The sequence below is a fragment of the Odocoileus virginianus genome, chromosome 1 (assembly GCF_023699985.2).
Source record: "Odocoileus virginianus isolate 20LAN1187 ecotype Illinois chromosome 1, Ovbor_1.2, whole genome shotgun sequence".
Lineage (NCBI taxonomy): Eukaryota > Metazoa > Chordata > Mammalia > Artiodactyla > Cervidae > Odocoileus > Odocoileus virginianus.
In genome coordinates, this window is record NC_069674.1 from 6,689,398 (window position 1) to 6,706,550 (window position 17,153).

Genomic DNA, 17,153 nt, shown 5'->3' on the forward strand with positions numbered 1-17,153 from the left:
GCTCAGGGCTCTACCCTGCTGTCTCCACCCACGGGGACCAGGGTCCTGGTGGGTGGAGGACACAGAAGCCCCAACGGGCACCAGCCCTGGGACACAGGAGTTGCCCATTCCCATCCTGCAGTCCGAGGCTGGTCCCTGTGGGCAGAGTGGAAGGGGCCAGGTGGGAGGGTGCTGCTGTGCTCGGGGGCGGGTTGGGGGAGGCACTGACCCATGGCTCCAGGCTGGTACTGGCAGCGGCACTGGGCAGGGGCCACACAAAGGCCGTCCTGGGACAGCTGGCCTGGGGGGCACCCACAGCTGGGCTGCTGGCAGCCCATCGAGTCTGGCTGGCACATGACCCCGGGGGACAGGTCCTCGCAGGAGTGGAGGCAGGGCTGCCCATAGGGGAGAAGACCCTGGCTACCTGCACAGTCTGCAGCAGGAGGGAAGCAGAGAGGCTGGGTTTGGGTGGGGGGTCCATCCTGGGGAGATGTCCCAAGAGTTGGGTGACCAGCCCTCCCACCATGCCCACCACCTGCCAGGACCTTCACTTGCCCAGTTCCACGAGGTGAGTGCCCTAAGGGCTCTCCTCAAAGAAAGTCGTATGCATGTGTGTACACGGTGGGGGGGGGAGGGTCAGATGCAGGGGGTCAAAGCTCAGAGGTAGCATTTCCCTAGCCTTACAAGCCACCACCACCACCCAGCATCTCCACAGAAGTCCTCACCTGTGCACTGAGTGGAATTGCCCTGGCAGGGTCGACTTTGCCTGTGGCCCCCAGGGCAGGGCCGGCCTCCCTCGGAGGTGGGGGGCCAGCTACATGCTCGGCTGCGATGGGACTGCCCCAGGCACACGTCACAGGGAGACCACGGTCCCCACGGGCTCCAGGCTCCATCCACTGCGGCAGGAATACAAAAGCATCCGTTTGCCTTGGGAGGCCCGAGAGGTCCCAGCCCGCTGGGACTGGAGCTGCCCAGTGGGGCGTCTCACCTGGGCACTCGGGGGGGCTGGCGCAGGTCTCCCTCTGATGCTGGGCCCCCGCCTCCCCCGCCTCCCCGGGGCACGGGGCCCCGCCATGCTGCGGTGCCGGGCAGCTGCAGGCCCTGGAGCGGGTCCTCGTCTGGGCCCGGCAGGGCTGGGAGCACGCTGTCCACTCCGACCACGGGCACCAGGTGCCAGGCACTGTGGGAGTGAATGGTGAGCCCTGGGGTGCAGCCACCCCTCCCCTGGTCCCAGCCTCCCTGCACCCCCTGGACCGCTTCTCCTCACCTTGTTCTGAGCAGGGTACATACCTGGGCAAGGCAGGTCTGTGCAGGTGAGCCAGCCCTCGGAGCAGGTGCTGGGTGGGGCACGCAGGCGCAGAGAGAGGGCAGCTCACTGGCGCCGTGCCCTCCACTATGCCCCTCCCCGTCCGCCTCCCCTTCCCCTCTGCCCCACCTCCACTGCCCTCTGAGGTCTCAGGCCCCCTCCTGACTCTCCAGCACCTCCAGCCCCTGCTCCCTGACCCACTCCAGGCACTCTCAGGTATCCTACGGACTTGGTCCTACAGGGAAGTGACCCTGTGGCTGAAGGAGGACAGACAGCAGGAGGAAACACCGCACCACCACCCCCTGCCCCCTCAAAGCACAAGTCCAGCTCTTTGAAGTCTCCCAGACCCCCAGAGCTGGCTGGCTCAGTTTCCCCATCTGTCAGACCAGGGGTTAGGGGACCTGCCACATCTTCTTAGGACTTATGGGAGCCTAGCCTGCCTAGCCTGCATCATCTGAGACTGGGAGAGCTTGGGTGTGTGAGACACGGAGTGGACTAGCCCTGCCCTCCCCTGTGGCATCCTGCCTGCATGCCCCACCCCCGGCCCTCACCAGTAGTTGCAGCCATCAGCCTGGCCAGCTGGGCGCCTGGACGGTGCCGCTCCCCAGTTAGCAGGTCCAGGCAGCTGCAGTGAGCGGGCTGCACGCAGACGGTGCCGTCAGCACTCAGCACCTGGCCTGGGGGGCAGTAACAGCCGGGATGACAGCGCCAAACGCAGTGCTGGGGGACAAGGAAGGGAGGGCCTGGGGCAGTGGAAAGTGGGGGGGGGGGCCCAAGGGGACTGCTGCAGGATGGAGGGGGGCGCCTGGGAACCACGATAAAGTGAAGAAGGAGGCTGCGGGAGGCAGAAGGGAGGAAGTGCGATGCTCCGGTTCATAGCTGTCTTTTCTAAACAGTTTATGCCAAGTCTCCACTGGAGTTTCTCCTCCAGGGGAGTGGGGAAGGGACAGCCTGCGAGGAGCTTCCCTGAATGGAGTATCCACCAGACGTTGGGCCCCACGGAGGTTTGAGTGGGGACCGAGGCAGATCTCCTAGGATACGGAGGGAGCCGGGGACCGGAAAGCTGGCGAGAGCGGCGGGCATTTGGGAAGGCGCCGGGGCTCCCTGGGAGAGGCCGGGACCAGGCACCGTGTCCTGGTCCTCCGCCTCCGTGTGGAGCCTCCCGTCCTCCTTGGACAGACCCAAGCGGGGCTTCTCAAAGCGCTGTCCCTTCGCCCTAGCTGTTTGCTCCAGCATCTTGACTCGGGGCCGCTTCCCCGCCACTGCGCAGGCGCCACTGGACCGCGCCCACCCCCGGCAGCAGCCGGCCTGGGTCCCTCTCCATGGTCCTGGACTGGCCCGGCGCCCCGGCATGCGCGTGCGCACTCACGCGCGCACAGGGTCAAGGTCTGCGCACCAACGCGCCCGGGCGCGGGGCTTAGGATGGATGATATGTCAAGACGACTGCCCTTTTCCTGTGTGTTCCTGCTGTTTCTACCATAAAACGTGTCAACCGAGAAACGTATATGCTGTGTAAGGACGACAAGGGCTGCTCTCTAGAACCAGGAGCCAGGCCGGCTGGGCACTGACCCCATCCTTCCCACCAAATGCAGACGGCCCCAGCTCAGAGGGACCACACTCTGCCATCCGGCAACGTGACCGTCAGGAGCCCAGACTCACCACGAGGTCATCGCAGGAGCGAGGGCAGGGAGGGCCACAGGCGCTGTACCCCGCCCCGTCGATGGCGGTGCAGTTGGTCACTGTGGGAGGGAGGGCCCCGGGTGGGTAGACAGCTGTGCGGGTCACTCCCCCACTCCCCCACCTCCCGGCTCGCCTCTCCAGAATGCCCCCCGCAGCTCTCCCGCCTCTCCTCCTTGACCCCCACCGCCGTCCCTGGCAGATACCTGGGCACGGCAGAGCCTGGCAGGCTGCCCCCTGGGCCCGAGGCCCCTCGCAGTAATCCCCCAGGCCCTGGGGTGAGGGCTGGTCACAGGCTCGGGTCCGGCTCTGGAGACCCCCGCCACAGCTCCGGCTACAGCCGGACCAGGGTCCCCAAGGGCCCCAGCCTCCAGCTCCTGGGGAACAGAAGAGGAAGCAGTGGCGAGGGGCTGGGCTTGGCTGGGGCAAGGCGGCGGGCACGTCTGGGCTCCACGGGACTCACGGTCACACTCTGGCAGGAGGCAGGGCTCCTCCTCTGCCTCGGGGCCTGGGCAAAGAGGGGGCGCCGAGGCCAGCAGGGGCAGCGGGGCCACGCTGGATGGCACCCCGCTGGGGGGCCCGGTGCAGAAGCGGTGTCTATGGCGCCGGGCTGGGCCACAAGAGGCCGAGCACTCACTCCATGGGGTCCAGGGTGACCACGTGGGCTGACCTGGGTGCACAGCAGGGAGAGGCAGAGAGGACAGCGGAGGCTGACCGGGGCCCAAAGGGGGACAGAGTGCGGTGCACAGAACAGGCTGCCCCCTCCCGAGGGCTTTCCTCCCCGGAGCTACACCCCTCCCACCCTGCACAGACGCACTCTGGCTGAGGGGGGTGGGGGGAGAAGTCAGGAGATGCCCCCTTCTCACCCTCCTCACAGTGCCAGGAGGTGCAGTTAGTGATGAGCCCAGAGACACAAGAGCTGGTGGAGAAGCAGCAGACGGTGGGGGCACTCTTACAGGCTGAACATGTCCCCACAAATTCATATGTTGGAGCCCTAATATGTGAGTGTGACTGCAGAATTGTGGCCTTGTTTGGAGGGGGGGGGTCTTTGCGAGGTGATCAAGTTAAAATGGGGCCATTAGCGTGATGCCAACCCAATGTGACTGCTGTTCTGCAAAGGGGAAGTCAGAACACAGATGCAGACAGAGATGATGTGAAGATCCAGGGAGGAGACGGCCATGTGACGCATGTGGGAGGGATGCAGCCACAGGCCAGGGAGGCGAGAAACTCCGCAAAACAAGAGGGGCCGGTAACAGCTTCAGCAGATGGAGATGGGTGGGAAGAGGGAGATTGGTGAGGAGGGGGCAGGCGAGGGGCACATGCAAGCTTGGCTCCAGAGAGCTGGACACTGTGCCTGTGGGAGGGGGAGTCTCATCGCAGGAGCGAGGGCAGGGAGGGCCACAGCGCCTCCATGGGCCAACACCCCTTGCGCCCCACTGCAGAGGAGAGCAGAGGGTCCTCAGGGTCACGGGGCCATTGCAGGGGGCGTCAGCCTCACCAGTTCTCACACGGACGAAGCACAGCACTGCCTGGGGGGTGGAGGCGTCCCCCGTGGGTGCAGGGGCAGTCCCGGGTGGGCACGCACATGTTGTTCTGGAATCAAAAACCCTCCACTGCCTTCTGGTTTCCAGCGTGGTCTGCACACGCTCCCCTAAAGCCGAGCTCAGCACCCCCCTGGCAGGCACCCACCCTCAAATGCCAAGGATGCTGCTTCCAAACACCCATTTCTTCCCAGTTTCCAGCATTGGGGGAAGGCACACCATTGGGTGCAAGGGCCATGGGGAGGGGGCGTGGACCCTCGATTTCTGGGGGAAAAGACCTGAGGGCCGCTCGCCTAGGGTCACGTGCTGGTCATGGGGCTGGCAGAGCAGAACCATGTGCCCCAAGTTCAGCACTCCGTCCTCAACCCTGCAGGCTCTCCCTGTCTCCCACCCCACACTCTTGGCTCTGAGGCCAGGCAGGGGACTCTCACCAGCAGAAGCATCCCAGAAGGGCAGTAGCAGCCAGGGTGGCAGGGCTGGTCAGCCCCTCTCGGGGCGCCGAGCTCTGCACAGGACGCAGGCCCCTGGGCACAGTCCAGCCACTGCTTGCCCGGGGGACACACACCGGGCACTGGCCCTGAGGGACACAGGTTGACAGCTCAGCCCGGGCACATTCGATTCTCCCCCAGAGTCCCCCCAGGGGGGAGGCATCAGCTCCGGGTGTAGCCAGGGAGGTCATGGGGCTGCCCTGGATCTCCAGGAGAGGAGCTCCTGGAGGGACAGGGAGGGGTTGGCAGAGTTCTGGGTGGGGTAGGGAGGAGAAGGTGGGTGCCCTCACCTGCACAGGGCTGCAGGCCACAGGTGGAGAAGTCCACGGGGCTGGGCCCGCCACTCCTTCGGGTGCGATTCCGGTAGCCGCCCCCACAGGGCACAGAGCACGGAGACCAGGGGCCCCACTCCCCACCAGGACCTGGGGTGACACCCAGGTCACTGCAGGCCCTGCCTGTCACACCCAGGCCCTGCCTGTCACACCCAGGCCCCCGGTCACTCCACCCCCCGGATCCCAGGCCCTGGCAGCCTCACACCCACCTCCAGACACCTCACCCCTCCTCGGGAGGCCCTAGGATTCCACCTGGAACAGGGCCTCTGGGGGGGACCCCTCTTAGGGCTCCCCGGGAACCACACCTTCGTGCCATCTCCTCGGGCAGGCCCTTGCACCTGTCCCGGGGTCCAGGGTGGGGAGTCCCCAGGTTTTAGGACCCCAGTCTCGGCTCTCACCTCCGCACGGCCGCAGGCTGCAGAATTCGGCTTCCATGTTGGGGCCCTGGCACGCAGCGCCCCCGAAGGCAGCTGGGGGAGCCGTGCCCGCCCGGAAGCGCCGCCGAACGCCCACATTACAGCTGCGGCTGCAGAGACTCCACGGGGTCCAGGGGCTCCAGCCACAGGCCACTGCCAAAGCGGGTGCAGGGGAAAGGCACGGGGTGTGAGAGACAGGTCAAGTCGTCCCTGGACCCCAACTTCCTGGGGGCACCCCTGACACCACCAGGTTGATTACGGAAGGGACCACCATCCCAGAGACCCCACCACTGCCGATTCCTGGGCCCCGAGCATGGGGGTACCTGGGCAGGGCTCCGAGGTACACACCATCTCACCAGAGATACAGGTGCTGCAGAAAGAGGGCCCAGAGAGGCCACAGTCAGCCTTCCCCTTGCCGCCCTGTGTACCTGCCCCCAGGGGAAGAGGCCGGGATGCGGTGTCCACCGCACAGAAGAGGAACCCGAGGTCTGCGAAGTAAAGCAAGTTGCCCTACGTCCCACGTGGAGTTCGTGAGTGACCAAGGATTCTCACCTGGCCTCCCCGCCCCCCACCCTGGTTCCACCCTCCAGGAGCTCCCTGACACCCCCAGGCACCGTGGGGGTGCCTGTCCCATGGTTTTATCGCCTTGATAAAAAGAAGTCGCCTTTTTGTAATTTTATTCCATTTATATTTATTAAACACTCTAGAGATGGCCTTGAGCGACTCTTCTGAGCCAGTTAGGAGCTACTCAGAAGGAGCAGATACTAGCTTGAGTCTCCTGGATCTCTCTTTTGAGTTTTTCCTCCTTTTTTTTTTTCTCCAATAAATGTTTTAAAACTCACTTGTCAGAAATGTTGACATTTCAGAAAAAAAAATCTAAGAGAGAAAAGGAAAACGAGAAAAGGGCGGGGGAGAGAGGAAGAATGAAGGAGGGAATTGGAGGAGGACCAGGGCACAGAAAGTAAAAAGGAAGAAAAAAAATGAACTGAATAAAGAAAAATAATAACAAAAAAAGGAATGGGGTTAGTGCCCCCTCTGCTGGTGGATTCCTGGTCTCAGCTTTGTGAGTTGGGTGCTTCAAGGTTTCTGAGCAGAAATCAAGTGGGTCCCAGGAAGTCAATTATACTCAGGAAAGAGAAACAGAGGTAACTGGAAGGAGAACATAGACCTGCTCCCCTAACTCTAGGCTCTCAGTTCAGCTCAGTCACTCGGTCATGTGCGATTCTTTGCGACCCCATGGACTGTAGCACACCAGTCCTCCCTGTCCATCACCAACTCCTGGAACAACTCCAGGCTCTAGTTCCATCATAAATCGCCTCCCTCAACTGAGCCTCAGTCTCCCCATAAATAAAGGAGCCCGACAGTTCCTACAGATGCCCGCCCCTCCAGGCTTCACTTCAGGATGGAGGCATGCTGAGACCCCCTGCCGCTGGTGGGAGTCCAGGCCCGCCCACCTCTGAAGCCAGGAGCCTCCCCCCTCCACGCTCCCCAACCCTGATGCCCACCAGTTGCCGCAGGAGTCCAGCTGGGCCACTGCTCCGGGGGCATAGAGCTGCCCACGCAGCTGGCAGGGGCACTGACTTGGAGGCAGGCAGCTGCTGTTGTGCAGGAAGAGGCCCGCGGGGCAGGCGCAGCCAGCGGTGCAGACGCCGGTGCACTCCACCCCAGGGCCCCGCGCCAGGCACAGCCCAGGACACGGGCCCCCCTCCCGACGGCACTGCTCTGCTGAGCGGAACACCTTGTCGCCTGGGCACTGGGCTGCACGGGGAAGACAGAGCGGGTCTCGGCAGGGGGCAGGCCGGCGGTGGGGCGGGGGGATGGGGGGCGGCTGGGGGCTGGAGGGGACAAGAAATCGGGCCAAGTCAGCTCAAGGCATAGCCTGTCCTGGAGGCAGAGGTCCATGCCAAGTGAAGGTGGGTGGAGAGAAGGTCAGCCCCCAACTCCCCGGGATCTGGCTGAATGAGGCAGGTGGGAGAACAGGAAGGGGACATTCACCTGTGCAGGGCTGTGTGTTGCAGTCCCTGGTCTGGCTGTGGGGTCCCTGGCACCCAGGGTCCCCAGGAGCTGAGGCAGAGCAGTTGCGCCCTCGGGTTTGGACGCCCCCATCACAGGGGGCGGAGCAGGCGGACCAGGTGGCCCACTGACCCCAGACACCCAGCCCTGGGAGGAAGAGACAGTCAACAATGGTCAGGGACGCGGCAGAGATTGGGGGTGGCCAGGGTGGGCGTGGGGGGCCCAGAGCTGTGCAGGGTCACCCCCCACCACACCCACACCTCCAGGGCTGCCCCCAACATGCCTTCAGTCCAGGCCCACCCTGTGCATCCCCCACTGGGCGTTCGGGGGTGGGGGCTATGACTGGGGGCCAGAGAGAAGCTTCTGGGCAACAGCCAGGTTTTCCCCTACCCTTCCCAGAGCGTCCTTCTCTTCATCTGTGCCTCACCCTACCCGAGCCCCCCCCCCCAGAGGGCACCATACCTGGGCACACAGGGGGGCTGCAGGGCTCCTCCTGGGTGGCCTCTCCTGGGCAGGATGTGTCTCCGGGGCCGGGGCAGAGCCGGGAACGGCTGCGCAGGGCTGGGCCCCCTCCAGGGACTAGGCAGCTCCGGGAGCAGGTGGACCAGGGAGCCCAGGGTGTCCAGCCCAGCACATCTGCAAGGAAAAGGGTGGGAGACCGCATGGGGCCCTGCAAGGCGGGGGTGGCTCGGAGCAACTGGGGTGAGGTCCGTGAAGCTACGGGGGCGAGAGAAGGGCTCGTGAGGGTGGGCATGGTCTCTGCCCCTCCAGGACCCCCAACATGGACCCAGGTCTCCCTCTTAGAGCTTAGCCTTCTGTTGAATCTGGTTTGAGTCAACTCCAGGAGTTGGTGATGGACAGGGAGGCCTAGCATGCTGCAGTCCATGGGGTCACAAAGAGTCGGACACGATTGAGTGACTGTACTGAACTGAACTGAACTGAACTGAATCTGGTTCACTGGGCCCCCACCTCTATCCGGGGGCCTGGAGGGTAATCCACAAGCCCACGCCCACCCTCACATTTTCTTCAAGAGCCTTCTAAACAATGGTCCTTCATTCACCCTCAGTGAGGAAACCCCAGAGACCTCTTGGACAGCCAGCTGCCATTCTCCAATGGCCCCTCCCTCCCCTCCTGCTCAGAACCTGCACCCAGATTCCCTGGGCTCCCAGCTGCACCCCAACTTCCCTGCTCACACTCTGCGCGGTCGCCTGGGCACAAAAGACCCAGAGACCCCCGCTGGGATGGCTCTGAGGGCCCCCAGCCATGGAAGGAGGGCAATAGTCTTGGGTTCCAGGAGGTCCTGAGCTAGCCCCCTCTTCGCGTCCCTGCCCCCAGGTCCAGCCTCATGCCCGCATCCTGCTGTCAGACGCCTGAGCCACCCCCCGCCCCCCCGCCAGGCCTTCATCTCCTCCCCGGGGCGCCTCCTGAATGGGGGCTTTGCTGACCACCCAGGGCTGACCACCCAGCAGAGTGACCAGCAGGCTCGACCCAGCCGCGCTCTCCTGGCAGGAATCTGGAGGACGGAGGCGGGCGGGGACCCACCTGCCCCGCATGCCGAGTAGCAAGCCTGCAGCTCCTGCCTCTGGCCCTCACACGGGGCGCCCCCCGAAGCAGCCGGAGGGTTGGAGGGGGACCTGAGGAGAGAGGCAGACTGGACACCGCTCCCCGCCCCGCCCCTCGCGCCCCGAGGCCCTCTGCTCGCCCCCACGCCGCCCGATCCCTTCCGGTTCCATCCCCCCTCTGCCCGCACACCTGAACCGGGCCCTCAGGCCAGAGCCACAGGAGCGGTCGCAGGGACCCCAGGACGACCAGGCTGACCAGCCGCAGGGCACAGGGCAGCCCCCTGGTTGACAGAGCAGGGCCCCCTTCTCACACACGCTGGGGGGGGGGGCGGGGGGCCGAGGGCGAAGGTCAGGACCGGAGGGCGGGGAGCGGCCCTGACCCCGCCCCCCACACCCCCATCCCGGGCAGGCGCCCTGACCATCGGCTGCAGTTGTCCAGGCGGAAGGGCACCCCCGGCTGCTGCAGCTCTTCGCCCACAAGGCATGGGCACTCGGAGAGGGGCAGGCAGCCCGCGTCCTGGAGGAGGAGCCCAGGGGGGCAGCGACACCCTGGGTGGGGGAGGGGGCGCTCAGGCCGGAGGAATGGGGGGCCGCAGGGGTGGGGGTGGAGACGGAGGCCTGGTGGGCCGGCGTGGGCACCCACACTCCCCCCCCACCACCCCCAATGGCCCTGTCCACAGCACCCCTGCTTGCTGGGTGCGCCTCACCCTCCAGACAGAGTCCGCTGCAGCTCCTGTTGGCCTCAGGATCCAGGCAGGAGGGTGGGCACGGTGGCACCAGCCCCTTCCGGCACAGCTCAGAACTCACATGCACGAGGCCCTGCCCGCAGTCTGGGGTCCGGGAGAGGAGGATGCGCACCAGGCAGGGGGGGCGCCAAGAGGCCCAGCGACGGGCCTCACAGCCCCGCCCCCACGCCGGGGCTCCCCCTCAGACGCCCCCCCGCCCCAGCCCAGCTCCGCTCACCTGTGCCTCCTGCACAGGGCTGCAGGCCGCAGGGTGCCCTCTCCTGGGGGGCCCCGGGGCAGGGGGCACCACCATTCTTGGGCGGGGGGTCCACACAGCTTCTCCGACGACTCCGATGGCCGCCCCCACAGGAGACGCTGCAGGGCCCCCAGGCATCCCACTCAGCCCACGCCCCAGCCACTGCAACGGGGCGGAAGAAGAACGGGGGTGAACCAGGCGGTGAACCTCAAGAGCTGCAACCCCCCTAGAGAGACGGCCAAGGAGCCGGGGAGTCTGGGCAGTGGTCAACGGGGTGGATTAGGGCAGCGCCCCGAGGACTCCGCAGCTTCCTCTCGTGTCCCAGGAAAGCCCCCTTAGGTGGGGGAGAGGGGTGACGTGTGGAAAGGCCTCTGGGGACCGCGGCTCTGGTCCCAGGAAAGGGAATCCCGGGGCGGCGCGCCCCCTTGAGGCAGCGGTGAGAAGCGGGGTTACGAGTGCTGCCTGCGGGCGGAGGAAGCCCCGCGTGGGAAACCCTGGATGCAAGGATGCGGCGGGCTGGGGCCCCTCCCTCGGATCCGCTAAACAAAAGCGCCGCGGGGCCTCGGGCGCAGAGCCCGGGACCAGCGGGGCCGCCTGTTCACAGCCTCCCTCTGGGGCGGGCCTGCAGCGGCTCCAGTTCCCACACTCCGGCAGGAAGGGGGCCGGGCGGGTAGCCGCCTTCGGACGAGCCCTCCGGGGGCCGGGGGTGAGGCTGGGAGGTCGGAAGGGGCTGTCCTCCTAGAGTCCCGGAGCCGGACACACGGATCCCAGGGGGAAGCAGGGGCATTTTCCCGTGAGGGTGTCCCACCTTGAGGAGGTGCTGGGAGGCCAGAGAGGGGAGGCCGGTTACCTGGGCAGGCCTGCACGAAGCAGGGCTGGCTGCGGAGCCGGTCCGGCGGGCAGCTGCCCCCGGGCAGGGGCGGCCGCAGCAGCTCCCGGCGCTGGAAGGCGAGGCCCAGGCCGCAGCTATGGCTGCAGCTGCTCCAGCCAGACCAGGGCGCCAGGCCACAGTCTACTGCGGGGACGGGTGAGCCGGGTTCAGAGGGGGGCTCACGCGGGAGCTGGCCCTCCCCGGGGCGCCCCCCCCCCCCCCCCGGCCCGGCCCAGCCCCGCCCCTACCACAGCCGTCCTCGTCCGAGCCGTCGTGGCAGTCAGGCTGCAGGTCGCAGCGCCGCTCGGCGGGCAGACACTCCCCACTGCCGCAGGTCAGCTGGCTCGGCGAGCAGAGGCCCCTGGAGGCCGGCAGCCCCGGCGAGGCGGTGGTGGGCACGGTGAAGGGCACGGTGCCCGCTGCCCGTGCTGGGGTTGGGGAAGGGCAAGGGAGCCGCACAGGTGATTCCCGCTCCGTGATAAGCCGACCCCTTCAACCCCAGGCCGAGCCGGGAACCGAACCCGCTGACCGAGCCCCGGCCTTCCCTTCCTCCTGATTCCTCCCACAGCCACCCAGCCCAGCACCCAGGCTTCCCTGTGCTGTGAGTGGGGTGGTCTTCCGTCCACACTCCATCTCACAGTCTCTATTTGTCAACAGCTCTTGGAGTGTCCCGAGAGAAGCCAGAGCGTCTAAGAACACTTCACTCCCCAGGTATCCCTTTGATGGACTCCTCCCCCACCCCCTCCCAGGAACTAGCTAACACTCGATCCTTCCCGTTATTGGCTAATACTTGATGGCTTTTCTCTTGATTGAAATCTAGGCTTTGAGCATAGTGGTCTACTTTGATGGATGGATAGATGGGTCGATAATGGATGGATGGATGGATGGATGGATAGATGAACAACCTCCAAGGTCAGAGAAATTTTATGAAACACCTATCCCATGCCCCACCCCCCACCATCCCCAAAGACACACACACTGCTGGTTGTTTTTACCCATTCAGTTTCCTTCCACTCCCCGTGTCTGCTAGCCTTTCGAGGACCTTCTCATATATGCTAGAAATGGAGGCAGGCACCTCCCCAAACCTACAGCCGTCTTGCCGTGACTAGCCTCATGGCACCGGACTCTCCGGGGTGCTCACCGCAGGGCCTCTCATCAGAGCCATCCAGACAGTCCTCCCGTCCATCACACAGCTGCTCCAGCTCCACGCAGCCCAGGACCTCGCAGGGCGCCTGGCCTGGGCTGCACCGCACAGGCGGGAAGGGCCCCAGGGCGGTGCTCCGTCCTGTGGGCACCACCACAGCCAGCTGACCGGCCACCACCCCCTCCCCAGCCCTGTCCTCTCCCCTCCATCACCTCCCAGCAGCCCCCAGCCTCCCTCCTGACATCTGCTGTACCCTCCCTTCCTGCCCTTGTGGGATTACGGAAAAGCAGGGAGCAGTCTCGGGAGGCTTGGGTCCTAGGCTTGATCCTCCCAAGTCCCTAAGCTCGAGCCATGTGACTGGGAGCAAAGCAGCCAAGCTCTCAGGGCCTCGGTTCCTCCACAGGGAAGCCATCGCTACAGGACAGGAGGCATCTCACCAGCAGGGACCTCGGGCGTTATCATCGGGTGCAAGGGGAGCACCGTCACAGCTGCCATTTCCGGTCTCAGGGCCTGGGCCTCCGGCTGGGAGGTGGGACTGGGGGTTGCAGTCTGCGCAGATCTCCCAGGACTTGGGTGAGGCTCGGACCCAAGACTCGCTGGCCCCTTGCCTGGGGGTGCAGGAGGGAGGGGGAGCCCATCAGTTCCCTGTCCCTAAGATGAGGCTGATGTGGGCCCTCCAGAAGGTTTTCTAGGTCTCGGGGTGGTGACAGGTGACACCCCACCTTCCAAGGGGCTTCAAATCAAAATGGAAAGGGGACTCGGTCATCCCAGGGGCACAAGAAGGGTTTTAACTGAACGCAGAAGAAAAGCTGAGTTTTGAGTGAGATGTGTACTCTCCGCTCATGAAGACACACAGCAGCCTCCAAGTGAAACTCACTATAGAGTCAACATTTATGGAGAAACACAAACAGCAGCAGGAGGAGCCGCCCGGCCAGAAACTCAGCACCAGCCCTTCGCTGCAGGTACAGAGAAATCAGCTGGGAGCCTCCTGGCAGCTACAGGGAAAAGAAGGATGAACCTATTTTCTACAAAGAGATTCTTGCTAAAAAAAAGCCTTTTTTCTAGAACCAGACTTTGGATGAGATGAGACTTCATCATGGGAGTCTGCATTTTGCAGACCCAAGCAATAATTCAAGTGGCTTCATCTGCTTCTCACAAGAGACGCAGAAGCACTGCTAGCCAAGCTCCTGAATAGCAATCCTCAGAACTTTCTAGAAGGGACCATAAGCACCAACTGTAAGTGCTCCTGGGCTCACAGAGGGGGAAACTGAGGCCCGGGCAGGTGGTGAGATGGGCCCAACACGTCCCAAGAGAGAAGGTCATGCCTGGCTTTCTTGATAGCCCTCACCGGCTGCCTCCCCCAAAGACAGCTCTCCTGGGCCCTTGTGCAGGTGAAGGGTCAGGCCGCCATGGTTGCAGGGGTTTCTGGCACACAACAGGAGCCCCTTCCTTGTCCTGTTTAGGACCCCGCTAACTGGGTGACCCTGGCTTCCTTGTGCCCACTGTCAGACATCTGCCTGCAAACGCTTCTGAAATGGGTGCCTGGCTGGGTGAGTGCGGGGGATGGGGGGTGAAGGGAGTGCCAGCCTCACACCCTGGAATCCAGACAGTGGGCAGGGGCTGGACCTGGCCAAGGAGTCCACAGGGACCACACCTGCCTCCCTGAACCCACCTTGCCCAGTCAGAGAACGAGAGGGGTCAGAAGACTGACCTCTAGAGATATAATAGACCCCTGCCCTGAAAGAACAGGCTGGGTGGCAGGCGAAGCCAGGAAGGCAGCCTAGAGTTTGGGCACGTACCTGTGGGAGGCACGGGTGACCCCCGCCCGGGATGCCAGTGGTCAGCCTCTGCTTCTGCCAGACCCTGCAGAGAGAGGAGAGGGTCAGCTGCCCGTGAGGCCCCAGCCCGGGGGCAGTTCATCCCCCCCCCCAGGGGTGCACTCGGATCCCCTGCTCCAACCCCCTCGGTGTCTCCCCATGCACCTTGCTGGGCTGAGGGGGCAGCTGTCCAGGCTGGGCAGAGGAGGGCACGGAGCTCCAGGCTGTGGACTCGATTCTGAGAGAAAAATAACCATGGGGGCTCCAGGGGCTCTCCCAGCTTCAGAAGCCCCATCCGGGCAGGGGATCATCCTTGGGCGGGCCTGGGGAGGGCACTGCCCGCTGAGACTAGACATGGGGATGCCCTCCACTGTGGTCCCAAAGGTCAGAGCTCCCTGGAGGGTTTGTTAAGCAGAGGGGCTGGGTGCCCCCTGTCCCTCAGTGTTTGCCTCAGCAGGTCCAGACTGCAGCCTTAAGAGTCTGCATTTCTACCAACTTCCAGGTGATGCTGATGCCGCTAGTCCAAGGACCACCCTCTGAGAGCCACTGACCTCCAGCTTCAGGACAACAGCACAGAATCCCGCGTGGGAAGGGGCCTCCAAAGGTACCCAGCTGCAGCAACTCAGCACCCCGGCCCATGGGCACTTTGGGGGTGCAGGCAACACAGGCTCCTCCCACAAAGCTGGGCCACCCCACCAAGGCTGAGCTGGGCGGCAGGGTGACCCATACCTGCTGGCGCCTGCAGGCAGCGGCATGCAGCCCTCCTCATCAGAGCCGTCCTCGCAGTCCTCCACACCATCGCACGGGGCCCCCCTGGGGGCACACTCGCCACCAGCACAGCGGTGCCCAACCCCTGGGCACAGGGGCGCTGCCCGGTGGGGACATGGCGGGGTAGGGGGGATGGCTGAGGGCTCCTGCCCTTCCCTCCTGCCCACTGCCATCTCTCCCTCCCCCAGCCCAGCCTGTACCTGGCTCACAGCCCAGCAGCTCCACCCGCAGGGGGCCGCCCGGGTTGGCATCACTGCGGGGGTTAGCCTGGTGGTGCCCATCGGAAGGCCACACCCGGACGTGCTGTGCCTGCACCATCCGGGCAAACGTCCACACCGTGGAGGCGCCATCCCAGTTCTCGGGGAAAAGCTACAAGGATGGGGGTGTCTGCTCAGGCTGCCACCGGGACCCTGCCCAGCACCCCACCCCCCCGCCCGTCCCCCCAACCTCCATGGCATGGACCGGGCCGTCCCAGCGCTCATGGTCTCCCAGCATGAGTCATCCAGGTCCCCCAAGGCTGAGGGGCTCCGGTCCCACTTTCCTAAAGGCAGGGTGCCCGCTGCGGTGTCCCTAGGGCCAGGCCAGTGCCCACACGTGGCAAAGAAAGTGAAAGTGAAGTCGCCCAGTCATGTCTGACTCTTTGCAACCCCATGGACTGTAAGCTACGAGGCGCCTCCATTCATGAAATTTTCCAGGCAAGAGTACTGGAGTGGGTTGCCATTTCCTTCTCCAGGGCATCTTCCCCACCCAGGGATTGAACCTGGGCATCCCACATTGCAGGCAGATTCTTTACCATCTGAGTCTCCGTGGGGAGGATGCTAGCCCCAGGAGGGCAGGGCTATGCCCAGCTGCTCTCCACACGCCCCGAGGCCCTCAGTGACCTCGCTGTCACCCCAAGCCCCTCCCTCCACAGGAGGGCTTCCCACACCTGCCCCCCATCTGAGCCACTTCAATCATATCTAATGCCCTTTCGACTGTGGCCCTTCTGCCCCACCGAACACTGTCCCTGCTACTAACAGGTGCTGAACAAGCCTCTAAAGCAGGAAATGTCCCTCTGGAGACAAGAAACCCCTTGGGAACATAGAGTGTGGGCCCCACACAAAAGGGCACAGTGGGTCACTGGTCCAGGGGGCCCAGGTGGGCGGTACCTGGGGTGCGGGCTGAATACCAGGCCAGATGTCACGATAGCTGTGCCAATGTAGACCATCACTGCTGACCTGGAGCCAGTCTAAGGACCCAGCCCCCTGCACTATGATGCCTGGGGGGAGGAGCAGGGGGCAGAGCTAAAGCAGCGAGCGCCACCCCCAGCCCCACCATCCTCCACTCCTTCCTCCTCCAGCCCTGGCCTCTGCCGTCTCCCCACTGACCGGTGAGGTTCCTGGGCTGGAGCAGGTCAAGCTGCAGGTAGGGAGGCGGGGTGTGCTCTTGAGTATCAGCGTGCTCCATGGGGCTCCAACCGGGCACTCCCAGGGCAGGCCTCAGGATGGCAGCCCAGGCGGGGTGCTCCAGCTGCTGGGACGAAGCAGGCAGGCTCCCCTCGAGGAGTCGGGCCAGGCCCAGGGGAGAATAGCAGGGATCTGGGTGCACAAGAGAAGGGCTGGAGCCTGCCAGGGGCATATTTAGGAAGGCACAAGGGGTGCTCTGGAGGGTTGAAAGTCCAGCCAGTTGACCTTGTAGGATCACTGGAGGCTGGTCCAGGGAGGGCAGGGTTAGGGAGGAAACAGGTTGTGCTGACATCTAGATAGATCCTTAAGATAACCGTCCTCCCCATGGAAGGAAAGAGGTATAGTCCAGCGATCCGGTCTCCCCTCCCAGGCTGGACAACCCCTCGGGAACAGCCCCCCTCGGCCCTACAACAGCCCGTGGCCCTTACCTCCGGGGGGAGGCAGAACGTAGGTGATCAGAGAGGCTCCGATTTGAGGGCTAGGGGTCGGAGCAGGCACGGGAGTGGCCATGGGGTGGACCGTCTGGTTCTCTCCTGGAGGTGGGGGAGGAGAGACCCAGGTTCACACCAGGCCCCAGCCCAACCTCTCTCCACTCGTTGGAGCACTTTCTCTCCCACGACTTCCTGGGGAACTTTGGGAACAGTGCCCCCCTCCCACAGCTGGGAAAGCTCCATCCCCGAGTGAGTCAGGGGTTTTCGCTTCCACTAAATATATTTAGAGAATGCAGACTAAAACCACCTGCCCAAAAAGCCACTTCAGGGGCCAGGACAGAGCGGCTGCAGTTCAGTTCCTGATCAGGGCTGCTGTCGCTAA

The 17,153-nt window shown here is 64.4% G+C and overlaps 1 protein-coding gene across 1 annotated transcript in view; it reads right to left on the reverse strand.

Moving 5' to 3' along the window:
• SSPO (SCO-spondin) overlaps positions 1 to 17,153 on the reverse strand; it is a 51,610-nt gene that overhangs the window by 15,570 nt on the left and 18,887 nt on the right. The window contains 34 exon segments of the mRNA XM_070452582.1: positions 209 to 412; positions 705 to 875; positions 968 to 1,159; positions 1,270 to 1,316; positions 1,837 to 1,855; positions 1,858 to 2,005; positions 2,945 to 3,024; positions 3,169 to 3,339; positions 3,426 to 3,632; positions 3,829 to 3,881; positions 4,461 to 4,555; positions 4,935 to 5,080; positions 5,282 to 5,413; positions 5,722 to 5,892; positions 6,063 to 6,109; positions 7,245 to 7,497; positions 7,735 to 7,899; positions 8,215 to 8,388; positions 9,295 to 9,386; positions 9,505 to 9,630; positions 9,734 to 9,863; positions 10,022 to 10,144; positions 10,278 to 10,457; positions 11,146 to 11,310; positions 11,415 to 11,594; positions 12,308 to 12,451; positions 12,748 to 12,918; positions 14,110 to 14,173; positions 14,293 to 14,365; positions 14,857 to 14,995; positions 15,096 to 15,264; positions 16,044 to 16,153; positions 16,263 to 16,472; positions 16,769 to 16,873. Of these exon segments, the coding sequence (XP_070308683.1) occupies positions 209 to 412; positions 705 to 875; positions 968 to 1,159; positions 1,270 to 1,316; positions 1,837 to 1,855; positions 1,858 to 2,005; positions 2,945 to 3,024; positions 3,169 to 3,339; positions 3,426 to 3,632; positions 3,829 to 3,881; positions 4,461 to 4,555; positions 4,935 to 5,080; positions 5,282 to 5,413; positions 5,722 to 5,892; positions 6,063 to 6,109; positions 7,245 to 7,497; positions 7,735 to 7,899; positions 8,215 to 8,388; positions 9,295 to 9,386; positions 9,505 to 9,630; positions 9,734 to 9,863; positions 10,022 to 10,144; positions 10,278 to 10,457; positions 11,146 to 11,310; positions 11,415 to 11,594; positions 12,308 to 12,451; positions 12,748 to 12,918; positions 14,110 to 14,173; positions 14,293 to 14,365; positions 14,857 to 14,995; positions 15,096 to 15,264; positions 16,044 to 16,153; positions 16,263 to 16,472; positions 16,769 to 16,873 (4,656 nt within the window).